Source organism: Panthera onca, chromosome C2 (genome assembly GCF_046562875.1).
Source record: "Panthera onca isolate mPanOnc1 chromosome C2, mPanOnc1 haplotype 2, whole genome shotgun sequence".
NCBI lineage: Eukaryota > Metazoa > Chordata > Mammalia > Carnivora > Felidae > Panthera > Panthera onca.
This window is the reverse complement of record NC_138347.1, coordinates 71,772,936-71,799,692: the sequence shown is the minus strand read 5'-3', so window position 1 is coordinate 71,799,692 and position 26,757 is coordinate 71,772,936. Positions and strand designations below refer to the sequence as shown.

The window sequence follows — 26,757 nt, the reverse complement described above, 5'->3', positions numbered from 1 at the left end:
CTCGGAGTGACCTTTCAATATACAAGCTTCAAGAGCTAATAGTGTCACCCACAGAGGCAATGTACCCAGTTACAGAGTTTTAAACTCTATCCTGTTTATTATAAAACCTAAAATACCTTCTCCAGGCAAGATCCAAAATAATTGCATCCTAGTCCATAATTCTCCTTCATTCCTATAGTCAAATGTAATCTGCCAGCTTGTGCTGATGATGGAATCCATCCCCATTTGGTCAAGGTTGAGGGATAGTGAGGAAATCTTGTGCCCGTTTAATATGTACAGGCTCATTGTCCAAACTGTCCACCTCAGGCTTTGAAGTCAAATCCAGGTCTGGGGAAGGGAAAGGCTCATATCCAACCTTGTTATCTTTCCTTCGGTAGTACATGCGTGTCAGCACAGTCATTACAAAAGTCTCCAGTATGAGAAGGTGGCAATTCATCACTGCAGTGTAGAGTGAAATATAATGTAGGTTATGCTAAATGGTACAGGTGGTATCCCACTAGCAGCCCTGGCATATGAGTTCAGCAACACTTTCTCCAGTTTATCCTCAAACCCAGCCTAGAGATATTAAGTTGTCGTAAATAACGTACCAGATGAATGGTAGAGCCAGAACCAGAACTTGGCTCTCTACCTTCTGCAGTCTGAGGCTAACATTAAACCCTTTTTTGTGTGTGTTTTATCAGTATGACCTTCTGCTTCCAAACCACAGCCATTCCTCTCCCAGGAGCTAACAATTGAGCGCATGGCTTCCTGGGTCGGCCACCAGGGCTGGCCTCAAGCTTTGGGATTATAGCTCTCCTCTGTGTGGTCAGAGAAGTCACTCTCTCTTGAAAGCCTCACTAGGATTTCTGGGAGATCCATTTCTGAGTATTCTGCATAGAAACCAGGATGGCCCAACCTCTGTTCTAAGGTCCGCTCTTCCCTGGCCCTCCCTTCTCGCCCATCCCGGAATGGGAGAGGAATCCCTGTGTGCTCACCTTGAGACCTGACTTTAGAGGAAAAGGGAGGTGAACAAGCAATCTGCCCGCTGTTGGCCAAGACTGAGAAGATGGATGGCTGCAGGGCGGTCAGGATGAGGAGCACCTGTGGACCAGAGGAGAGACAAGGGCAGGCTGGGCCCGGCGGCGGTGGCACTGCGGCCAGCTGGCCCACCGCTGTGCTTGCTCTTCCACTGCACGCTCAGCTGACCTTTAGATCTGTGCAGTTGCAGAGGGTTGAAACTCACCCGAGTAAAATTTTGTGGCGTTTTGATCTTTAGGCAAATTACAATCTTGTCTTCTATCCAATATTTTATGAACGTTTGAGACAAGAAACAAGAACTGATTGGGGGTTCGTGTTTATTTCCCCATTTCAGCCACGGATACTAACAAGCACTGGATGGATGAAAAGGATGGATGGTTAGAGGAGACTGTTTCCATCTGGCTCAAGTATCTGAGATCCCTGCTCCTAGAATGATGGACAATTAGCCATGAAGGTGCCCTTTGAAAAATCTCTGCCATGCCTGGGGCTGGGTAGCACGGAAAATGGGGAATTAATGTTCAGTGGGTACAGAGTTTCTGTGTGGAAGATGAAAAAGTTCTGGAAATGGATGGTGCTAATAATGATTGCACCACAATGTGAACATAATTAATGCCACTGAACTGTACACTTAAAAATGGTTAAAATGCCAAATTGTATGTTATGTATATTTTAATACAATAAGAGAAAAAAGAAAAAGAAAAAGAAAAAGAAAATCTCTGTCCAGAGGCTCCAGCAACACCATTTGCCTTAGTACTTGCCCTCCATGACTGCACTTTTATGAAACATCATCCTTTTAAAGACAGACTCAGCATGTCCCACAATAATCACAGGCAGGCTCGGCAATCATAGGGCCTTGACCCTGTGGCATGACCCTAAGTGCTTCTGGGGCCCAGATCCTTTCTGCCCTTTCAGTCCCTGACTCCATTTCAGGCTCTTCTGGCCTGTCCTTCAATTCTACCTCTTATGTGCCTGGAAATTCACATTTTGGAGGCATCTGCTTAGATCAAATGAGAATTTATGTGAAATCACTCTGTTGACTACAAAGCAGTCACTATGCCTTGGGAGTAGAAGAAGGGCCTAGCAAGGAGACAGAAAGAATGGGGAGAGAAGGAAAACAAGATTGAATTAAAAGTCATTGTATTTATGGGCGCCTGGGTGGCTCAGTCAGTTAAGTGTCCGACTTTGGCTCAGGTCATGATCTCACAGTTTGTGAGTTTGAGCCCCTCGTCTGGCTCTGTCCTGACAGCTCAGAGCCTGAGCCTGCTACAGATTCTGTGTTTCCCTCTCTCTCTGCCCCCTCCCCCGCTTGTACTCTGTCTCTCTCAAAAAAAAAAAAAAAACATTAAAAAAATTTAAAGTCATTGTATTTGGTGGAAGTTATCTGGGCTTAAGAGAATGGAAAGTGTAAAAAGTGAACAAATGTGCTTTGCAGAGAATTTTCAGAAGAGGTGTGAAGGTGAAGAGACAATGTAATGAGAAGGAGGGTAGATTTGGGAGTCAGATCTAAGTTTAAATTTTAGCCCCATACATATGTGCCTTGGAGGAAGCCCAATAATATCTCTGGGTCGCAGTTTCCTCCTTCGTAAAATAGAAATAATAATGACTCCAAAGATTGTTGTGCAAATTCAAATGTAACGTATGAAAAGTGCCTAGCATGTGGTGTAGGTAGTTCATAACTATGATAATGCTGAAGCTAGTGGTGGTGGTGGGATACAGAGTTTTAGGAAGTATTGGGTAGAAAAGAAAAGAAAAAAAAAAGTAGAAGAATTCAAGGTTGGTAATACATCTGTTACAAGTTGAAATGGGTCCCCTAAAATATGTTGAAGTCCTAACCCCCAGGGCCTCAGAATATGATCTTATTTGGAAAGAGCATCATTGTTCTGGTGTAGTTAGATGTAATCAGTTAAGATGAGGACGTGCTGGAGTAGGGTGGGTCCTTATTCCAATATACTGTTGTCTTTCGAAGAAGAGGAAAAGAGACACAAGACCCTGACACATGCCATGTCATAACGGAGGCAAAATCAGTGATGCAGCTGCAAGCCGGGGATTGCTGGCAAAGCACCAGAAGTTAGGAGGCGTCAAGGAAGAATTCTCCCTTGTAGATTTCAGAGGGAACGTGGCCTGGCTGACACCTTGATTTTGGACTTCTAGCATCCAGAACTATGAGACAATACATTTCTGTTGTTTTAAGCCACTCAGTTTGTGATATTTTGTTAGGGCAGCGCTAGGAAACTATTACAGCACAGGAAAAGCAAAAACTGCGAAGGGGCAGGGATCCTTTTCCAGGTCTCACCGGAAACCTAGGCTTAACAAGATTCCCGGACCCGCTCTTTGCCTTTATTAGTCTCACCTCCTAACCCCAATTCTAGTTACCTGGAACAGAACAAATTTGCCTCCTATATTCTGCTCGCCCAAGTGCAGCTTGGCTTGACGGAAAAGGATGGCCAGGGACCAGAGGGCCAGCAGGGTGGACACACCGAGGAGAGTGTTGATCCACAGAGCTATGCTCTCCTCAGAAATCTGGTGGCAGATCAGAAAGTAGTCAGTGAGGAAGGCAAGTCCTTTTCTCCTTCTATTTCTCCTCTTCCATGGTGGGAAAGGTAATAAAAACTAAATAAAAAGCCCCAAAGCCTTGGCCTATTCCACTCTCCTCTCCCCACCAGAGTCCAAGCCTCTACCTTTTCTATGGCCACACTGTTGCCGGGACTACCCTGTCTGTGGAGCCCTGGATCGGGATGTTGGCTCCAACTATTCCTTTTAGAGCTCAGAGGAACTGAGTCTTAGAGTTTGCTGCCCCTTACTCCTGGCTTACATCTGCTGGGTCATAGATGCCATCAGGGATGAGAAACAGGCCCGCCAGGCTCAGTGTTATCTTGAAGAAGGCATACTGGAATGGGCCCAACATCAGCAGCTGAAGCTTCTTCCTAAAGGAAGAAGAGGGTTGGGAACATGAACCCATAAAGTGTCCACCTCAAGAAGACCTTCCAGCTCCCTCACTGGGATCCTGGGCTGAAGCTTGTCTGTCATAATAGACACCAAAATGGCTAAATGGACGGGGACGTAGGAAGAAGCCAGAATGTTGAGAGCATTGGGAACCTTCTTCTTGCCTCCCACTCATCTGACCAGAATGCTGCCCTTTGAGCAAGGACTATCAGAAAGTTGACCCCAACCTATTTAACCAAAATGGGCATAAGAGACAAGTAGCCCAAAGTCCAGTGTGGTAAAGTGTGTAGGCAGCAGTGAGCCTAAGTGATGGAAATTGGAGTTCTCCTTCCTCTGCTCCCCTCACCCCTGGGTAGGTGCCTAATGTGTGGGTGCTGGCTGCGGGATGCCCGCCCTTTTGCCACTGGCTCTGTCCCATACAAACCTGATTCCAAGAGGCTTGAAGCAAGGCTGAGGGAGCCACAGAGACTCTTGTGAGAGTGGAGAGAGAGGCTAACCTGTTCCTCAGTTCTGCCCTCTCCCTCCCACCTTACCTGGTGAGCATGAGTGGGGGGCAGCAGGGGCAGCAGCAGCAGCAGGGGCCAGTGTGGACCATCATCGGAGTGTCCTTCAGTGTCCTTATTACTGCCTCCTTCCCACCAAAGCCTTCCACCATGACCAGCATCAGCAGGTAAAAGCATACTGAGTAAAACCTGGAGTGGGAGTAGAGGTGAGCTTCACAGAGGGGGAGGTGGCCAGGTAAGGGGATACCTCTTTGTTGCCAAAGACATATACACTACAAAGGGTGAAGGAGAGGTGGGGCTCACTGAGGGGGTCCAGTAGGGACCAGGCATTTGGAATGTGTGAGCCAGCAAGAGGAAGAGGACAGGGTCCAGGGGCTGAGGAAGAGGGGAATTTGAACCTATGTGAACAAAATGGTGACTGAAGATGAAGAAAACCAGAAGTTCAAGAGACCCGGATTAGCACAAGTTGAAAGGGGCTAGACTCATGATCAGTTGATTTGCAGGGATTTATGGAAGGGATAGGGGATAAAAGAAGATGCAGACTCTGGAGTCCTGGGTGAGTGGGGAGCAAAAGGGTACCCACCTCAGAGCTGGGGGTGGGGCAGGACACTCACGAAGTTATGGCCATTTCTACAAGCATGAGGGAACGAGGGATCCAGAGACCAAAACAGCAGAACACAGACACGACCTGCTTGAAGACAAGCAAGAAGCTGGTTGGGGCAAGAAGGGAGTCTTTGTGCTCACCCTCTCAAATTTTTGTGGCAAAAGCTCAAGGAAGCAAAACCCGAACACATGAGGCAGCATTACTTAAAAGTGGCCATCTGGAAGAACAATCAAATCAACTAATTTTTCTTTTTAATTTAGTAGTCAGTTCCTTCTGTATCTAGGGTTAGAGACAGCTGGTCACTGTAAGTCAAAATGTCATTTTGAAGACTGTCTCATCCCATATCCCCGGAGTAGGAGTAGGTGAGTTCATCCTTGGGAGGAACTGGATCAAGATCCAGCCCTTCCTTTTCAATGCCACATGTTACTAGAGCATCTCTGATGGCTTGAGATGGCCCAGGCAGGTGTCATCTGCTAGAAAAGGACCTCAAGGGCTCCATTCTCCGCTCCAGACACACACACAGACCTTACCACAAGGAAACGGAAGTCTAATCTTATGGCCTAGGAACAAGTCAGAGACCTACACAATGGCTATCAGAGTGGGTTATAAAGGTCTATAATGCAAGGATAGAGTTGAGTTGTCCCCATGGGAAAGAAAATTCTTTGCCTCCCTCCCGTCTGAGGAACCACTGCTTGCCTGTGTAGGAAGGAAGCTTGCTTTTAACAATGATACTGTGGTGGGGAGGTAGTGAGTGGGGCTGCTGGTGGGGTGAGCAGTTTCTCTAGCTGTCTCTGAGAATTCAAAGAACTCAAGAATTCAAGCTGTGTCCCACTGCCTGTTGACCCAGGCGGGGTGTCCTGACCACAAATGGAGATTGCATTACAAACCCCCATCCTAAGTGGGTAGAGGCAGGCAACCCTTTGCTGGCTTGAAATGCTGAGTTTAGAGGAATTCCCAGAACGGTTCCTGTCTCTTGTTTAGTCCCTCCCAAAGGGCAGCTACAAGGCCCTCACCGTGGGTGCAGAGCTGCTCCAGAGCAAAGTCCTCCTCTTGATGGGGCAACGGGTGTTCTTGTACAGGTAGACAGCATCCTCCACGAAGATGGTGACCGAGCCCAGGGCAAGCAGAGTCATAATGACTGTGAGGGCAATTTCTGCAGGGCCCAAGGCTAAAGTAGAAAGAGAAGGCAGACTCTTGTTAACTAAAGACCAGGGATGAGGGGCAGAAGGTGTGGGCTTTCTCACTTGGATCTAAATTGCTTTACCATATCTGGAATTATCTGGTCTAGGCTTCGGCCCATGCAGAAGAATGGCATTTTCTTAGACCTGAGCATGTAGCTAAAAAGTAGTCATTCTTCTGAATGGATGGGAGACCAGACCAGATGATTCTAGGTATGGTAAGGCTTACCTCAACCAGGATATAGACACCAAACAAGTTTTTACATAAAGAGCAAAAATTTTGAATTAGGAGGTTGGCAGGGCCTATTCAACTTTACTACTTCCAGTAAACGGTGTCATGTTAGCAAACATGGACCAATTAACATTATAATTAAAGCAGAATGTAATGAATGGTATATACTTTAGAGCCGTTTAAATTTGACTTCAAAATTATGTCACGAAACTGGGACGTTAGGATGGGAATTTAACAAAAGAGAAACGGATACAAGTAAAGACTCCAAGGACATTTGGCTCGTGTTGGCCTCATAATTAGTCTTCAATGTGGTCCAGTAGCTCTCTTTAATGTTTCTTGCAGTCATTTGAGGCGTTGTTAAAAATTAGATGTCTGGGTCCCACCCTCAGAGATGCTGCTTTAATAGATCTGGGATGGACCCAGAAATCTGCATTTTCAACAAACTCACCTGGTAATGGTCAGAGGATAACAAACATTTTGAAAAATACTGGTGAAACTCCTCCGGCTTCACTTTTGCTAACAGGAAAAACCATTATCAGCACGATACGTGCTTCTGACTACGTGATTCATCTGTGCAACAATTAGTTTTAAAAAAAGGGTTCTGTGTTTTGGTGACTAAGCCTTGACCCTCATTTATCTTAAGTCTCTTCCCTAGTTGGTTGACCCTCTTTCCCACCACCTGTCTTGATGAGAGGAAGAAGGGGGAAAAGAAGACTGCCAGAGCCCAGTCTGTTGTCCCAGTGCATTGGGAGTAAAGTAGGAGGAAGACATTGGCTGGTCCACCCTACGTTTTGATGACTGAGGTCAGCTCAGAGAGATGAAACCAAAGCAGGGAGCAAGGAGGCCACACCACAGTAAAAGCTTGAGTCGTCATCTGGATCAGCCATGCCTGGTGCCACCACAAGGAGCAACCAGGACAAGGATGAATCTGTCAAAAAATACCACGCTGATCCTGGTTGCTCTTATTTTAGGGCACACATTTTTCTCTCTGTTGCTTTATCCAGAAGAGGCCCTTCACCTCTGACCACAGTTAGGTCGAATGACCAATCCAGAGGACCTGCATGGGGGAGGTGGCCCTTAGACTCTAGCTCCCAAGCTGGACTTGTAAAGTCAGTAGTAAACTTTTTCTATCACAGGCCATAAAAGACAGGGTTTTGCTATTTTTCTGTCCTCCTACCCAGCCCTTCCTCCACCCACCTCCGCTTAGTCAGGATACTAAGTGACTCAACTACTGGCTTGACTTTGCTGTTACTGTTTAGCTCTGCTGCCTCTTCCTCAGTTATCTCTCTGGATACTGTTCCAGAAGGCCCTGCAAGGTTTGGACATTAAAAAACTCGTTGCAGTCCTTTACTAAAAAGACTTTACCTTCTCCTCTTCAAAACTTTTAAAATATAAACATCAGAGGATTTTTAAATATGATTTTACCCTTTACAACAAAAACGAGTACTTCAAACACTCATGGAGATACCCATTAAGTCTGTCATATATCATGATAATTCTAGATAGATTAAAGGGATGTCTTTAAAAATCAAACAGGATTAGGAATGCAAGCTGGTGCAACCACTCTGGAAAACAGTGTGGAGGTTCCTCAAAAAACTAAAAATGGAAATACCCTGTGACCCAGCAATTGCACTACTAGGCATTTATCCATGGGATACAGGTGTGCTGTTTCGAAGGGACACATGCCCCCCCCCCCATGTTTAGAGCAGCACTAGCAACAATAGCCAAAGTATGGAAAGAGCCCAAATGTCCATCGATGGATGAATGGATAAAGAAGATGTGCTATATATATATATATATATATATATATATATATATATATATATATAGTGGAGTATTACTCGGCAATGAAAAAGAATGAAATCTTGCCATTTGCAACGACGTGGGTGGAACTGAAGGGTATTATGCTAAGTGAAATTAGTCAGTCAGAGAAAGACAAAAATCATATAACTTCACTCATATAAGGACTTTAAGAGACAAAACAGATGAACATAAGGGAAGGGAAACAAAAATAGTATAAAAACAGGGAGGGGGACAAAACATAAGAGACTCTTAAATATGGAGAATAAACTGAGGGTTACTGGAGGGGTAGTGGGAGGGGAGATGGGCTAAATGGGTAAGGGGCACTAAGGAATCTACTCCTGAAATCATTGTTGCACTATATGCTAACTAATTTGAATGTAAGTTAAAAAAAAAAGAAAGAAAGAAAAAAAATCAAACTGGAAAAATTGAGAGAAAAAAAAGAGAGAGAATTGTATTTTCATGAAGACTTTGGAGAGGAAAAACCTTCTTAAGCTTAGGAGTAATCTGAGAAATCACAAAGAGAATGATGGTCAAATTTAATATAAAGTGTGTAAACTTCTTTCTAAGTGTTTAAAAGAAATAGACAGCAAATGGACTGAGGGAAAAAGCTTTTTAATAAATGTGTACTCAAGTTTAAGATCTTTATTAGATAAAGAGAACTGATAACAAAAACAGGACACTTGCAAATAAATGGAAAAAGATATTAACACAGTTCAGGGCATGTGGGAAAAGAGTCAATCTGCTTAGTCGTCAGATAAGAGCAAAATAACTGTGATATATTATTTTTGTTCCATTAAAAGATAATGTTTATAATATATTGACTAATAGCCCCAAGTTATAAACAACTCAAGTGCCCAACAATACTGGAATTATTAAATAAAGTACCTAAATGAATATTAATTATCGAGATCTGAAAAATTTGTGCCATAAAAAAAATCTTTGTAAAGAATATGTAATAATTCTTGAGAAGAGTAATAACTTACTAACACTCAAAAAAACAAAAAAAAATGCATTAACAGACCCCACATATATGGTTATCTGATTTACGACAAAATTTCCACTACAATTCATGGGGAAAAGAGTGGTTTTTTTTTGAGAAAGAGTTCTGGGTTATCTGGATATCCTTTGGGGGATAAAAAAGAACATTGGCTGCTCCCTCATATCATACAAAAACACCTAAATGTGATAGTTAAAACAATAAATTTTTTAGAGGAAAACAGAGACGTATATCTTCATGACTTTGAGCTAGGCAAAGATCTTTTAAAATAGGACCCAAAAGCACTACCCATAAGTTTAAAAATCGATAAATTGGACTTTCTTAAAATTAAAAATTTTCATTTGTCGAAAGAAACCATTAAGAGAATGAAAAGACAATCTCAGACTGAGAGAAGTTACTTGCAATACAGATATCCAACAAAAGACTTGTATCTGTAATATATAAAGAATTCCTATCAGTAAGAACAAGACAACACAATGTTTTTAAATGAAGAAAAAAAAAAAAGACCTAAACAGTTACTTCACGAAAAAAAAGTACCTCAACGTTTGAGAAGCATAAAATGTGCTAAATGTCAACAGTTATCAGGGTAATACAAATGCGAGATGCCATTATATACCCACCAACAAGGCTAAAATTAAAAGGACTCATGATTCCAAGTGCTGATGAGGATAAGGAAAAAATGGAACTCTCATATATTTCAGCTGGGAGTGGCACAATGACTTTGGAAAGCAGTTGGTAGTATGCCTTTAAGCTAAACCTACCCTATGACACAGAAATTCCACTTCTGGACACCTATTCAATAGAAATGAGTGCTTAAAATCACCAGAAGAATGCTCAGAGCAGCATTATTCATAATGGCCCAAACTGGAAATAGCTCATATTGATTCAACAAGAATACAAATAAATACAGTTGATCCTTGAACAATGCACAGTTGAAAATCTGCGTATAATTTTTGTCTTCCCCAAAACTTAACTACTAATAGCCTACAGTTGACCAGAAGCCTTACTGATAACATAGTTAATTAACACTTATTTTGTATGTTATGTGTATTATATTCTGTATTCTTACAATAAAGTAACCTAGAGAAAAGAAAATGTTATGAAGAAAATCATAAGGAAGAAAAAATATATATGCACTACTATACATATATTTATTGAAAAAAATCCTCATAAGGGCGCCCGGGTGGCTCAGTTGGTTAAGCATCCTACTCTTGGTTTCGGCTCAGGTCATGATCTCATGGTTCTTAAGTTTGAGCCCCACATCGGGCCCTGTCCTGACAGTGCAGGGCCTCCTTGGGATTCTCTCTCTCTCTTTCTCTCTCTCCCTCCCTCCCTCTTTACCCCTCCCTGGCTCTCTATCTCTCTCTCTCTCTCAAAATAAATAAACTGAAAAAAAAATCCTTGTGTTAAGTGCACCCATGCAGTTCAAACTCATGTTGTTCAAAGGTCAATTGCAAATTGTGATACATTCCCATAATAGAATATCACACAGCAATTAAAAAGAATAAACTACTGATACAGGCAACAGAATGGATCAATCTTATTTTTTTTTTTTAACGTTTATTTATTTTTGAGATAGAGAGAAACAGAGCATGAATGGGGGAGGGTCAGAGAGAGGGAGACACAGAATCCGAAACAGGCTCTAGGCTCCAGGCTCCGAGCTGTCAGCACAGAGCCCGACGCGGGGCTCAAACTCACGGACCGTGAGATCATGACCTGAGCCGAAGTCTGCCGCCCAAACGACTGAGCCACCCAGGCGCCCCCAGAATGGATCAATCTTAAAAACATAATGGTGAGGGAAGGAAGACAGACACAAGAGTACATACTGTTTGGTAAACTGTTTATATAAATTGAGGAATAGGGAAAAATGATCCACAGAGGAGGTAGAGTTTAGAATAGTGGTCTCAGGCGGGCGCCTGGGTGGCTCAGTCGGTTGTGTCCAACTTCAGCTCAGGTCATGATCTCGCCGTTCCTGAGTTCTAACCCTGCATTGGGCTCTGTGCTGACAGCTCAGACCCTGAGCCTGCTTTGGATTCTGTGTCTCCCTCTCTCTCTGCCCCTCCCCAACTAGTGCTCTCTCTCTCTCAAAGATAAAAACATTTTTAAAAAATTAAAAAAAAAAAAAAAAAAAAAGAATAGTGGTATTAGAAGGCATATGAACTAAGGAGGGAGCACGAAAGACCCTACTGGATGCTGGAAGGTTCCATTTTCTTGACCGAGATGCTGGTTTCACAGATTTACACATAAGTAAAAATGCATCATATTACATACTTGAGATCATTATCCTTTACTATATGTAACTTATACCTAAAAAAATCTTATGTCAGCAAAGAAGATTGCAAAATTAGCCCAGTAAAATTATAACCATGTTTGGGGAGAGAAAGGTAGAAAAGAGTTGGAAGAAAGAGTGGGGCACTAATATCTTTATCTCACAAAATGGAAAATCAAGAAATACTGCCCTGGTTGGCAGAATAAGAAATAAACTAAATGGATAGTAAATCTAGAAAGATAACCAACCAAAAATATTAAGATAATTGTATGGAGAGAATGGGAGAAGGTCCGTGCTGTGTGTGCTAAAGCCTTATGTATCGTAGAGGCAGCCACAGTTGATGCCCAAAATTGATCCTCCGGGAAACAATGGTGTGCACGTATGGGTGATCGGCAGGTAACTATCAGAAGAACCATTAGCTGAAAAAGGAGGAAGACTAGAAATGAGAATGGATAGAGCAGAGGACTGATTGATTTGCATTAGTAGCGCTTGTGTATTATTAGAAATTTTAACCATGTTCACATACTACATTGATAAAATAAAAACATTAAAAAATCATTTCACAGAAAAATGCCTAGAAATATTAAAAGAAAATATTAAATATGCTGTCTTTGGGTGACAAGAATAGGTGAATTTTCCCTTCTTTTCTATCGTTTTCAATTATTCAATAACAAATCTGTATTTTATAACAAAACTATGTTTTTTTAAAAGGGCACATTTTGTCAAATATATAATAATGTGAAAAAACTCATATGATGTCATGCTTCTAAAAACAGGACATAAGATTGGAGGTATGGCATGATTTCAACTAATGCTAAATAAAAGCATGGAAAAAGGAACTAACACTGGGGGGGCCTGGGTGGTGCAGCTGGTTAAGCGGCCAACCTTGGCTCAGGTCATGACCTCACTGTTCCTCCAGCCCCATGTGGGGCTCCGTGCTGACAGCTGCAACAGAGCCTGGAGCCTGCTTTGGATTCTGTGTCTCCCTCTCTCTCTTTCCTTCCCCCGCTTGTGATCTCTCTCTCTATCTCTTTCACAAAAATAAATAAAACATTAAAAAAAAAAAGGGGGGGGGGAACTAACACCAAGGTATTTGCAGTGCCTGTCTCTTGAGTGGCGGGAGTATAGATGGCTCTTCCTCCTTCTACTTTTCTGGATTTTCAGATTTACTGAATCTGAATTATTTTTTACAACGGAAATATTTATGTTAAAAAAAAAATACTCACAAAAGATAAAGTCCAGATAGGCAGATACCAAAATTAATTCAGTAGATTTCTAAAAACTCAGGTCCGTTGTTGGAAAGGTAAGTCACTTCTGGAGGTCGCTCAGGGCCTGACTTCCCCACCCCTCCTTGACCTTGTCCTCACCAGCTCAGGGAGAGCCCTTTCAAAAGCCATTCAAGGCCAAAGCCCTTCCCAGTCTTCACTGTCTTCTTCTTCTTCTTCTTTTTTTTTTTTTGTTTATTTATTTTTGAGAGACAGACAGAGACAGAGACAGATAATAAACTAGGGAGGTGCAGAGAGAAGGGGAGACACAAATTCCAAAGCAGGCTCCAGGCTCTGAACTGTCAGCACAGACCCTGAAGCAGAGCTCAAACTCAGGAATCTGGTCACGAACCATGGTCATAAATGAGACCATGACCTGAGCCGAAGTCAGCCCTTAACCACTTGAGCCACCCTGATGCACCGCCCGCCCCCCCACCACTTTTTTTTTTTTTTAATTTTCCCAGTCTTAACTGTCTTGACTGCTCCCTCCTCCTTGAAAATCTGCCCCACCTTGACGCCCAGAACCACGGTCCCCTTCCTGACCTCTGTCCCTAGGTCTCGGGCACTGATCCCTCATCCTCTCCCACACCCTGTGTTTTCCAATCTCAAACATCAGCTCAACTCTTCTCTGTTTATTGAGGTTTGGGATTTCCCTACCCCTCCTTCAGCCTCCCAATAGCCATAGAAGCTGTGCCCACCTCCAGAACTTGGTAGCACTTGGTTTCTGCCCATTCAGCTTTTCTCCCTGTATTGCCAGTGGCTGGCTTCTCCTCCATGAGCTCTCCGCTCAAATGCCCCTTCTCAGCCAGCCTTCTCTGAGTGTGCTATTGTCCTCATTTGCCTCTCACGGTGAAGTTATTTACATATTTATTTACTTGCCTATTTTCTGCTGCCTTCTCCTGCGCCCCTCCCCCAACTGTGTAAACTCCAAGAAGGCAGGGACTTTGTCAAGCTTGTTTGTTCTCTGTTCCATCTCTAAGTGCCTGGAAAAGCAACTGTGGCTATTTGTTGAATGAAAGAAATAACCCCGTGAGAATTCCTATGGATCATCCCCTTTTTATAGCCTTTTCTAGGAAACCAGGCTTAGAGAGTCAAGCACCTTGGCCATGGTCACACAACCTGGAAGTTATGGGGCTGGGATTTCAATCCAGGGGTTTCTGGCTAGGCCCACATTGACTCTTGGTGTGTGTTCACATGACTATGGAAAGGAATGTGGAGTGCTATAAATGATCCAATGCAACCCTAAAAAGTTGTTTCAGTTTATGAAGGTGGGTTGGGGGCATATTCTGACTGTTCAGTACCCAAATGCTTTTGCAATCTCTTCTAACTGCTGGCTTCGGCACTTTATATTCTTTCTCATACTTGTGCCATCTGCAGGCTCTTGTATCCACTGCCGCAGCACAAAAGCTAAGAAAGAGAGCTCCTGCTCTCCATGAAACTCATATATCTTCTTTGAAGATCGTCCCCGATCTTATTTTTTCGCATCTTAACAGATATTATGGGACAAAAGTGTTCTATGGCCAAAGGATTTGTGGAAATGCCTTAAACAAAATTAAACCTGTTTCTTCCCATACTCAACTTTTTAATCTGATTTACACTGTTAATTTCCTACTGGAGGTTATAGAATACAGATTTTACAAAACTTATTTTTGTAGATTCTGTGTTCATGAAGCACTACTTGAGATTAGTACTCCAAGGGACACACTGTGGGAAATGCTTGTCTAACTGGCCATTTTGAATACAATTATACCTTTAGCAACTAGCAAATGTCCCACTGTCTCTGAAATAGTGAAGATTACTTTTTTTTTTTTTAATAATGAAAACAATATAAGGACATTAAAATTTTGGAAGAGTATGATCCATAATTCCAGCTAGTTCCTAACCAAAAGTTATTTTCATTTTTGCATTTTGTTTTCATGGAAGTTAAGAACACAGTCTCTGGAATCAGAGTCCAGAGAAAAATTCCACTTACTACTTGCTCTTGACCTTGGACAGGTTATTCATTCTCTCATTAACCTCTTAGCACAGCACCTGGCATGTAGTATTTGTTCAATAAAAAGTAGCTTTAAAAAACACCCTGGTTAAAGTGCATACATATTATATTACTACAATAGTATAATTTTATAGTATAATAAAATTTTATACTTTTAAAACGAACATCTCATCACAGCCTGTCAAAAATGATTTTTTATAAATTAAAATAATTTATTAAATTACAAAAATTTCAAAAATAAAGAGAATAGAGCAAACATGAATATACCCATAACCCATTTTAAAGAGTGTTACAATATTGCCAATTTTGCCTCAAAAGTTATTTTTAGAAAAAAAAAAAAACATTACAGATGTATCTGAAGGCCCCTGTACACACCCCCTGGATCATTTTCCCTTCTGCACCTCACCTCTCAGAGCTAACTACTGTTCTGAAATTAGTGTATATCTTTTTCATTTACGTTTTAGTTTTTCACAACGTATGTGCATATTCAACATACTATATTGCTTTGTATTTAAAAAAATCTGTATGGTGGTGCCTGCGTGGTTCAGTTGGTTAAGCTTCCCACTCTTGATCTCAGCTCAGGTCTTGATCTCAGAGTTGTGAGTTCAAGCTCTGTGTTGGGCTCCACACTGGGTGTGAAACCCACTTAATAAATAAATAAATTAATTAATTAATTAATAAAAAATCTATATAAATGGCATCATCCTGCAAAATGCTTTTTTCCACACAACATTATTTTCATGATATTATTCTCATATGATAAACAAATGCTTCAATATGTACTCTTGGACATGTCTCCTTAGCACATATAGGAGAGTTCCCTTATTTTATTTATTTATTTATTTATTTATTTATTTATTCATTCATTTTGAGAGAGAGAGAGAGAGAGTGAGCCAGGGAGAGGGGCAAAGGGAGATAGAATTCCAAACAGGCTCCATACTCAAGGCAGAGCCCAATGCAGGGCTTGATCCCAAGACCCTGGGATCATGACCTGAGCTGAAATCAAGAGTGGGATGCTCAACAGACTGAGCTATGCAGGTGCCCCTAGGACAGTTCCTTTATGCATACACCTAAAATCAGAATTTCTGGGCTGGAGGAGATGAGCATCTTCAGTGCTGTAGAGAGCTAATCAGTCTCCACAGTGGTTGTCCCCATTATACTCCCACCAGCAGCCCACAAGTGCTCACTGTTACCTCAAATTCATTGTAGTCAAATGACGTGCTATTGTTTAATTCAGGGCTCCTTAAATCCTAACAAAATAGAATATCTTTTTGTATATTTATTGGTCATTAGTGTTTCTTCTGCTATGAGCTATCCGTTCACATATTTTACACAACTTTTATTGGGTAATTTTTCTTATACTGACTACTTATCCCTTGTTGGTTAGGGCTTGAAAATATCTTCTCCCAGTCTATGGTTTGGCTTTTAGCATTGTTTATAGTGTTTATAGTTATATAGAAGTTTGTTTGTTTGTTTATGTAGCCAATCTCCATGATCATTTGTGCTTTTTTGTGTTTTATTTAAGAAATTCTCTACTTCCAATCATAAAGATACCTTTCTGTGTTTTCTTTTGTAAAAAAGTTTGCATTTTATATTTAGGTATTTAAGCTGTGTGGATTGAAGATACTTTGGAGCTATATTGCAATAGGGACAGATACATAGTCCAGGTGACTTCTTGAAGAGTCCATTCTGTCCGCTGAGGTGTGTAATGTCCTGTCATAGAGCACATTCCCCAGTGGGCTCTCTTTCTGGGCATTCTGTTCTGTTCCATTTTCCACTTGTTTGGACCCTTGCACTTACTGCCTCATGGCTTAGTCTTCTTGTAAGCCTTAATCCCTGGGAGGGCAGGTACGCTCCTTGCATTTTTTCAAAATTGTCTTGCTTTTCTTGGCCCTTCACTCTTTCACATAAATGTTTGGATCAGCCCATTAAAAAAAAAATCCTGTAGGGATTACAATTGCAGTCATATCACAGGCATTTCAAAAACAGATTATTGGGGGCACCTGGGTGGCTCATTGGGTTAAGCGTCCAACTTCGTCTCAGGTCATGATCTTACAGCTCATGAGTTTGTGCCCCCCATCAGGCTCTGTGCTGACAGCTCGGAGCCTGGAGCCTGCTTCAGATTCTGTGTCCCCCGCCTCCTCACCTGCTTGTGTTCTCTCTCTCTCTCTCTCTCAAAAATAAATGAATAAACATTAAAAAAACCCAGATTACTGAAAGTTTCCACAGTTCTTCCAAAATAGCTTTTTCTTAAATGGCATCGAATTTAAGGAGCAACGGTTTACTAACAGAGGAGGAAGGGTTCTTGCCACATCCTCAGTGGGTGCCTCTTCCTGGCTTCCTGACTCTTAGTGTCATGTCATTACCCTGCCCAGCTCCCCAGGTCTTTTTTTCCTTCGCTTCCGTCACGGTCTCTTTTTCCTTCGCTCACCTTGTATCGGTATTGACCAGATTGCCTGCTCTTTCTTTAGATAACCTTTGTCTTCCAAACTTCCCTTCCTTTCCCTGACACCGTTCTGGCTCAGACTCTCATTCCTCATGCTGGGCTGGGGCAATAACCTCCAATTTACGCCCCTGCTTCTCAAGGCTCTTCTTCCCTGAAGTCCATCCTGATTACTGATTAATTACCTTGAAGCACTCTCTAGCCCCTCCCAGTCTAGAGCCCTCACTGGCTCCTTCTCTCCACAGGATAAAGTACAACTTCTCTGCCTGCCGCTCATCAGGCCCCACCTCACCTGTCCAGCCCTCTCAGTTGTCCTCTGCCTCCTCACCAGCGACCTGGAATCCTGCCAGATCAAGCTCCTCAGTGTGTGGAGAATCTGCCTGCTCATTCTGCCTCCACCACCACCTCAGCAGTGCCCACTGCCTGCTCTCCACTCTCCAGTTTGCTTACCCGTTCCGACATTCCACGCCCTCCCCCCCGCAAACAGGCAGCTCGCAAGACTACCGGACCCAGTATGGTCTCCCTACTTTGAACATCTTTGGTGCTCCCATTCGCACATTCCGCGGCAAAGCCATGTGAGATCGATTTTTACTGTGTGAGGCAGGGTTTCTCAACCTCAGCGCTATTGACACTTTGGCCAAGACAACTCCTTGCTGTGGGGGGCTTTCCTTTGTATTCAGGGCAGCATCCTTGGCCTCTCCCCACCAGGTGCCAATAGCACCCTCTAGCTGTGGCAAATGAACTGTCTCTAGACATTGCCAGAAGTTCCCTGGGGGACAAAATTGCCTCTGGTTGACAACTGCTCATCTAAGGGAAGAGCCGCACTCTGAACAAGAGGTTCCTGGAGCCGGACGCGGCAGCTACGTACTGGCACAAACCCCACAGCAGCTGCAAAGCCTCTCTGGACACCCCGGCAGTTGTCATTTGCTCTGAAACAAGGCTGAGCTTTGTCCAAGCACATGCCCGTGTCTGCCTTCTAATCCACACTGACCACATCCTGTTGTTCGGAAAGTCTGTGCACTGAGGTGACGACATCAAGAAGGAGGCTGGGGAAAAAACAGTAAGGATTCCATAGAGACACAGACTCCTATTCATGAAAGTCTGAGAGGTGGTTAATCATGCCGTAGGAAGACAAAATACAATATGGGCGGGAGCCACATTTGCTATAACGGTGCTGGGGTCATCTGGTTGTCATATTTTAGGTGGCCAGGAAATAAATGGCTTTTCACGTTCAAAAGCGATTCAGTATAAGATCTAGTTGTCCAACACTGTCAGAGTATTTGTACAGGTTCCCCTAAGTGTTAAGAACATTATTCATAATAACCACCCCTCTAGAATGATGCAGACCCTTTCCCAAAGCAGCTCTTATACAGTCCCCTAGGGGATTTGTTGGGTCTTGCATCATTTCGGCACCATCTCGATTCCCTGGATGGCTCTGGGATTTGAAAAATGCTCCAAGCCAGCGTCCCCAACTTGAATGAGCTTTGAGATTGGGGTTTGTGGGAGGCCCAACATGCAGCTGTGTCTCCCTGGCTAGGTGGTCATGCCCTTCTTTTGGCCTATTGGCTCCTTAAGGGGTTGTTCTTCCCCAAGGCCTTAACCATGATATATAGATACTCTCCAGGCTGGCCAGCTCAGGACCACCTGTCTTCAGCTTCCCTCAGCTGTCCCAGCTTCCTGCCGGGGTGCTCATGTCCTCCTTTTGGTTCTCTCTGGGGAGGGGCCTTGACTTACCTCTCAGAAGCTGGGCAGCAGTGGGAGCGAGAGAGAAGCAGGCAGAGGGGATGCTGAAATTAGTTTTCAGCACCTCCAGAAGATCTGCTGTGTACCTGTAGAGACACCAACCTACATTCAGAATATGAGGATTGGGGAGGCGGGGAGGGACCAGAAGGAACATCAGTTATTTGACACTCCCGCAAACACTCCTGAGTTTGGGCTGCTTGTACATTTCCCCTTGGCGCCTGATTCTTAGAGGAAATTGGCCCAGGCTAGTGTGTAAGGCAGGTGCCGCCTAGGCCAGGGGCAGGATTGGCCTAGGTGCCCAAAGGGCCCACAGTTCACTCTCTCCACTTCCACTGGGGCAGCAGTCCAGTGGCTGACAATAGAGAAAGAACAGAGCCTCACAGAAAGAGTGGACCCTTAGCACCAGGGGTGAGTCCACAGCTGGATGGGGCTCTGTGCATGCCCTTCACAGCCCCTACCTCTGAGACTTTTCTCTTCCCAGTTGAGGGACAAAACCAAGGCTCTTAAAGATCACACACTGGCCCAAACCCACAGGACCTTGGGGACAGCCAAACCATTATTAGTCTGCCTCATTCTGTGTCCTGGGAGCCAAAGGACCTAAGAGGGAGGGAGGGACAGTCCAATGAGATAGGGGCCTCCACGGCTTAGCAACTGGCTCCTGGCTCTGGGCCTGCTACCCTCACTCACCTGGGGTCAAGTTTTATCTGAGTCCTGTCTGGCTCCATCGTCTTCTCCCCCTGTCTGGCTTTCCAGCAGGCACTGAGGGGCAAGAAGGGGCAGGAAGGTGGGGGCCCTGAAGGAGGCGGCTCCCGCTGGTTCTGCTGCCTGCTGGACTCTCTCAGAGGACCTGGGCCATGTGTAGGTGGAGTGACAGAGTCTTCGTCTCTGACTCCCTTTTCTCGGGCTTTCTGTGCCGCAAATCCCTAGAACCTATCTCAGAGTTCACCCTGGAGGAATTTGATCCTTTTGACTGGCTAATTCCCCCCCCCCCCCCCCCCCCCGCCCCTTGCTGACTCCTCCCTCTCTCTAGGTGTGGTCCTTCCTTCCTCCCTCCCACAGATCCCTTTAGCCACCCTTTGCTGCTACCAACCCTCATCCTACACCTCCTCTAAGGAGTCTTCTAGGGTGATGATAGGAGTAAAGTTCTGTATCCTCCTTGCAATACTACTGGTCAGCAGCCCCCTTTCTCCCAGGACCTGTCTGGAACTCAGTCTCTGGTCCCCTAGAGATGGGAGAGTCAGGGCCAATTCCAAGACTGTGCTGTGCTGGCACTGTTGGCCTGGCAGGCAGAAGGAAGGACGAGCTGGAAAAGCCAGGCGAGGCCCATGTGGGTTTCCCAAAGCTCAGCCCAGCTCATGTTGATGATGGGTGTATTCGGCCAAACAGCAGCCCAAGATGCAGCAAAGGTACAGAGGCAGAGTTGCTGAGTTAGATTTCTGAGAAATTTTATAGATTCTGAAAAGTTGTGCCAAATGATATGTTTTCTGAACTATTGTGTTGATTAGAGAACTATGTTCTCTTCCCTCTCCAAGTAGATTTAAAAGTATTTGAATCCAAGCATAGTACCCTTAGGTTCCCGGAATAGGGTCTAATACATCCTAAGTGCTCTTTAGAGCTGCTTACACGACTGGGGAGCCTGGGTGGCTCAGTGGTTAAGCGTCTGACTTCAGCTCAGGTCATGATCTCATGGTTTGTGAGTTCGAGCCCCGCGTCGGGCTCTGTGCTGACAGCTCTGAGCCTAGAGCCTGTGTGTGTGTCTCTCTCTCTGCCCCTCCCCTGCTTGCTGTCCCTCAAAAATAAATAAACATTAAAAAAAAAAAAAAAGAACCGCTTACATGACTGACGAAATAATAAAAGCACAACAACAGCAGCAGCAAACGTTTACTGAGAATTTGGGGTGCACCAGGCGCTGTAGAAAATGCAGTATGTTCCTTATCTCACTGCAACTTTGCAACCAGTCTTGTAAAGTAAGTACTGTCTTTATTCACATTTTACAGGTGAAGAAACGGAGGCTCAGAGAAGTTATGACATCAGGTTGGATGGAGAGCCATGGGAGTGTAGAGAGAGGCAGAAGGGACCTAGACTAGGAGCTCCGTTGAGGTTCAGGTAAGAAAAGGGCCCATGAGAGGGTCAAGAGAGTTGATTCCGGGATGGGGAGGAGATACAATCAGAGGAAGCAGTCAGTGATGTGGTGTGAAGAGGACACCCACTCCTGTCCCCACACACCTAAAAATATCCCCCAAGGGTCAAGCGCAGTTCTCTCCCTCTTTCGCTCTCCTCCTAAAGTACAACTCTTGGGACAGGACAGTGTAGTCTCAGGGACTCGGTTGCCTTCTGAGGTGGAGGCAAGGGCACAGCAAGGAAAACAAAGGCATTGACCTGGAGAGGGTCACTTGCCTTGGTTCCACCCTGACAAAGCCAAGAGACAGGGCTGACTCAGCTTCCTCAGCAGTTGCCACAGGAATGCTCCCTGGGTCATTCCTCTCTAGCCTGGTGAGAGGCCTTGAGCTTAATTGCCCAAAGCCCTGAACTTTAGACTTCCTTAGAGCAGATAGCAGGGTGTTGAAGATGTTCTCTGAAATTCCTTCAGGACAGAATGGTGGGAGGGGGAGGCAGGGGGAGGGGGACGAAGAACCAGAGGGGGTCAGGAAGGGATGGCAGCCAAGACTGACACCGCGTTTATGCAGCTAAGCAGCAGGGACTGGGAGGCTCAGGGGAGACTGGTTAATTCTTAGGTCCGATGACGAGGGAGGGAGGAATGGCAGGGTGTTGGTGAGAGGGAGGGCTTTCACTCTGAGTGGGTACTTCTGCCCCACCCAGAATCCCTAGGTGGCTGTCTATGCAGTGTGACCCACGGATAGTCCAGGGCAATGACGTCCTGACTCAAGGCCAGCCCACCCCTAGCTAAGATATGGCAAGAGGAGAGCTGGACCTGCCAGTCACGTTCTTCCCTTGCTAATTTCGGACCGCTGGCTGTCACACCCTGAATTTTAGACCCAAGAAGAATGACTCACTCTTCTTCTTCTTCTTTTTTTTTTTTTTTTGCTTAAATAGTCTCACAAAATTGCATGATTATATGATGGGACACACCTATCACTTCAATGTTGGTTCTCTTGGTGTAAGGATCATTTTTGAAAAATCATAGTATAAAAACCCCATAAATTTCATCAGTTTTCTTCAGGGGTCCTCAATCATTTGATATTTAAAGGCCATTGTCTCTTTTTAAAAAAAAATTTCTTGAGGTAAAATTCACATAACATAAAATTCACCAGTTTAGTCATTATAAAGTATAAAATTCAGTGTTTTTTAAAAGAATTTTTAACATTTATATATTTTTGAGAGAAAGAGAGAGACAGAGTGTGAGCAGGGGAGGGGCAGAGAGACGGAAACACAGAATCTGAAGCAGGCTCCAGGCTCTGAGCAAGTGTTCAGCACAGAGCCTGACTTGAGGCTTGAACTCATGAACACGAGATCATGACCTGAGCTGAAGTCAGATGCTTAACCAACTGACCCACCCAGGTGCCCCTAATTCAGTGGTTTTTTAGTGTATTTATAATGTTGTGCAACTATCACCATTACTCTAATTGCAGAAAATTTCCATCAGCCCAAAAAGAAACCTCCTACTTCCCAATTCTTCCTTCTTCCCATCCCCTGGCAACCACTAATCTACTTCCTCTCTCTATGGATTTGCCTATTCTGGCAAATAGGCAATTCTGGCAAATGATTCTACTAAATAGAATCATATGGGGGCTCCTGGGTGGCTCAGTTGGTTGAGCGTCTGACTCTTGATTTTGGCTTGAGTCATAATTCCAGGATTGTGGGATCGAACCCCATGTTGGACACTGAGCATGGAGCCTGCTTGAGACTCTCTCTCTCTCTCTCTCTCTCTCTCTTCTCTCTGCCCCTTTCTCCCACTCATGCTCTGTCTCTCTAAAAATAAAAGATATAATCATACAATTTGGCGTTTTATGCCTGACTTTTTTCATGGGACATGTTTTCAAGGTTCATCCATGTTGCAGCAGGTACCAGTTCTCTGCTCCTTCTTATGGTTGAATAATATTCCATTGGGTGGACATACCTTATTTAGTTTACCCATTCATCAGTGAATGGGCATTTGGGTTATTTCCATTTTTTGGCTATGAATAATGCTGCTACTTTCCTGAACTCATTTATTAGCTCTGATATTGTGTATGTGTGTGCGTGCATGTGTGTGTGTGTGTGTGTGTTCTTTAAGGTTTCCTATATACAAAATTGTGTTTGCAAATAGAGATTTTGGAGATTTGCAGTGTAGATGCCCTTTCTTTCTTTCTTTCTTTCTTTCTTTCTTTCCCTCCCTCTCTCCCTCTCTTCCTTCCTTCCTTCCTTCCTTCCCTCCCTAGTTGCTCTAACTACAAATTCCAGTACAATGTTAAATAAAAGTGGCAAAAACAAGCATCCCTGTCTTGTTCCTGATCTTATAAGGAAAGCTTTCAGTCTTTCATCATTAAGTGTAATGTTAGCTGTGGGTTTTTCATAAATGCCTTTTTTTGGGAAACATCCTTTCTATTCCTAGGCTGTGGAGTGTTTTAATCATGGAATGGTATTGGATTTTGCCAAATGCCTTTTCTTCATTAAGATGACCATATATATTTTTTCCTTCATTCTGTTAATGTGGTGTAGTACGCTGATTTATGTGTGTTGGACCGCTCTTGGGTTCCTGGAATAAATCCCACTTGGTCATGGTGTATAATCTTTTAATATGCTTCTGGATTCAGTTTGCTAGTATTTCACCAAAGATTTTTGCATCCATATTGATAAAGGATATTAGTCTGTAGGGGATTTTTTGTGATGTCTTCAGCTGGCTTTGGTGTCATGGTAATATTGACATCACAGAATGAGGTAGGAAGGTGTTCCTTTCTCTTCTGTTTCTTGGAAGAGTTTGAGGAGGATTGGTGTTCATTTTTTAATGTCATATAGAATTTACTAGTGAAGCTATCAGCCATTCTTTTTTTTGAAGAGCCTACTAGGCTGTCAACCTTGTTGATTTTCCCTTTCTGAACTTTTAGCTGTTTTAGACTAGCTCCTTATTGATTGATGACCTTTTGGGTGATTTAAATGATGTTCCAATATCACTTATATCAGTATAAAACTCTGCTTTTTTTTTTTGCAAGATTTTAAGTGTTACTTGGTAGTAAATTGTCATTGTACTTGCATTGTTTTGCATTACAGTTGGAAAAGGAAGATGTTATTTTTTAAGTTTATTTATTTTGAGAGAGAGACAAAGCAAAGGAAGGGGCAGAGAGAAAGGGAGAGAGAGAATCCCAAGCAGGCTCTGCACTGCCAGTATAGAGCCCGACATGGGGTTAGAATCCATGAACTGTGAGATCACAACCTGAGCTGAAGTCAAGAGCTGGACGCTTAACCAACTGAGCCACGCAGGCACCCCAGAAGATGCTAGTTTTAATGAAAGGTGATGTTTGAGGGAGGCCTCATTTCTTATTCATCATTTAATACTTTTGCATTTATTTGTTGTTTACTACATAGCATCATAAATTTAGGGATTCAGATAATGACAACTAAGTATGCAAGAAGCAGGGGCACCTGGGTGACTCAGTTGGTTAAGCGACTGACTCTTGGTTTCAGCTCAGGTCATGATCTCAGGGTTCCTGAGCTTGAGCCCTGCGTCAGGCTCCATGCTGGGCACCTGCTTGGGATTCTCTCTCTCCCTCCTTCTCTGTCCCTCCCTGTTCAAACTCTCTCTCTCAAAATAAATAAATTTTTAAAAAATGCAAACCCCCCCCCCCAAACCCTGGATTCTAAAACTACAAACATCAAAATATATGGTGCTAAATTCAATAAATAGATAAAACAAAAAATTTGCAAATGGACTTTAGAGATTAGCATGCACGATGTTCATTAGGGAATAATTTTAGGATCAATGCCTGTAAAAACAAAGGAAAGGAAACAGGACTGAGCAGAGGAGAAGTCAGCCTGTGCTAAGAGCCCAACAATATCCTTAGCCAAGGTATAGGTCACACAGGGGCTGGATGGCCCTTCAGAATGGTTGTACACGGAGAGTAGTTGTGCACTGAGAAAAGTGTGTGGGCCTTTATACTGTATATTGCTCACTCCTTGGATGCAAACTGCTATGGAAGGAGGCGGAACCTTGGGTGAGGTCACTTTCTCTAGGGGAGGCACTCCCCAAAGCTGAGTCTGTCTTCTAGCAGCTGGGGGATAAGTTCTTCATTCCTGAGGGTGTCTGGAAGGCACCTCCCAGTGCTGCCCACAGATCATAGTATATATGAAAAATTTAGAATCTGATGTAAGAGAGAAAAGAAAGCTTACTCAAAACTACTGCTGGAATAATCGATTATAATGATATGAGAAAAATACACTTCAAGCCTTTACCTTCTATTTTATCCTTACATTAGTTTCAGATTAAAGAATTAAATGGAAGAGAACACAAGAAATACAGCTAAATATTCATCAGACAGGAGAGGGGAAAAGTAAGGTAAAATAATGCTAAGGAAATGATAAATAGATTTGATTACATAAAAACAACACAAGGGGGTACGTGGGTGGCTCAGTCAGACTCTTGATCTCAGCTCAGGTCTTGATCTCAGGGTCGTGAGTTCAAGCCCTGCATTGGGCTCCACGCTAGGCATGAAGCCTACCTAAAAAAAAAGAGAGAGAGAGAAACCACAAAAACTTTACGTGAAAAATTACACACACAATTAAAAGGCAAACAACAAACTGGGAATATATTTGCAATAAATACAGTCAAATTTTTTTTATGTGAAAGAGCTCCTGTAAATCAGGAAGAAAAAGCCAATGCTTCCACCAAAGACAAAATGAACACCTGTTAGGATGGATATTATTTAAAAAAAACAAAAAACAAAAAAATGTTAGCAAGGACGTGGAGAAATTGGAACCTTGTGCATTGTTGGTGAGAATGTAAAATAGTACAGCTGCTGTGGAAAATCCTCTGGCAGCCCCTCAAAATATGAAACATACGACTACATATGATCCAGAAATTCTGCTTCTGGATATGTACTCAAAAGGATGGGAAACAGGGACTTGAGTAGATATTTGCACCCCCACGTTCATAGCAGCATTATTCACAACAGCTCAGAGGTGGAAACAACCTAAATGCCATCAACAGGTGAACAAGACAAACCAAATGTGGCAAATACATACAATGAAATATTATTCAGCCTGGAAAAGGAAGGGAATTCTGACACCTGCTGCAACATACCAACTTTCAGGACGGCTAAAGGCCAATGATGAACCTTGAGGACACGATGCTGAGTGGAAAAAGCCAGACATAAGAGGACAGGTATTGTGTGATTCCACTTATATGAGGGACCAACAATAGTCAAATACAGAGACAGAAAGCAGAGCAGTGGTTACCGGATGGGGCAGGGGCGATTGAGGAGTCACTGCGTAGTGGGTACGGAGTTTCTGTTCAGGATGATGGAAGAAGACTGAAATGGGTGATGGTGAAGGCTGTACAACATTGTGAATATACTTAACTGGATACTAGAAAGTGGTTAAAATGATCAATTTTATGTTATGTACATTTATCACCCATGAAAAAAGAGAAAAATAGCCCAACATTTCTACACTGAGATAAAGCAAAAGATGGAAAAGGGCAATTCACAAGACGACTACAATAAGATGACCTCTGGGTGTATAAGAATACTTAACTTCATAAGCAGCTTAAGGAGATATAAATGAAATGATCAAGGTAACATTTGTCATCTATAAAATTTGAGAAATTATTTTATG

At 43.3% G+C, this 26,757-nt stretch overlaps 1 protein-coding gene across 1 annotated transcript; it reads right to left on the bottom strand.

Moving 5' to 3' along the window:
- Positions 1 to 229: 229 nt before the first annotated feature.
- On the bottom strand, positions 230 to 19,953 carry SLC51A (solute carrier family 51 member A). The gene is made up of 9 exons (XM_060639645.3): positions 19,678 to 19,953; positions 18,982 to 19,076; positions 6,081 to 6,235; positions 5,078 to 5,151; positions 4,494 to 4,652; positions 3,830 to 3,941; positions 3,391 to 3,537; positions 975 to 1,080; positions 230 to 438 (listed from the first exon to the last, which is right to left on the bottom strand). Exons 1-9 carry the CDS (start codon positions 19,713 to 19,715, stop codon positions 230 to 232), a joined length of 1,095 nt encoding a protein of 364 aa, XP_060495628.1. The 5' UTR covers positions 19,716 to 19,953.
- Between the last annotated feature and the right edge of the window lie 6,804 nt (positions 19,954 to 26,757).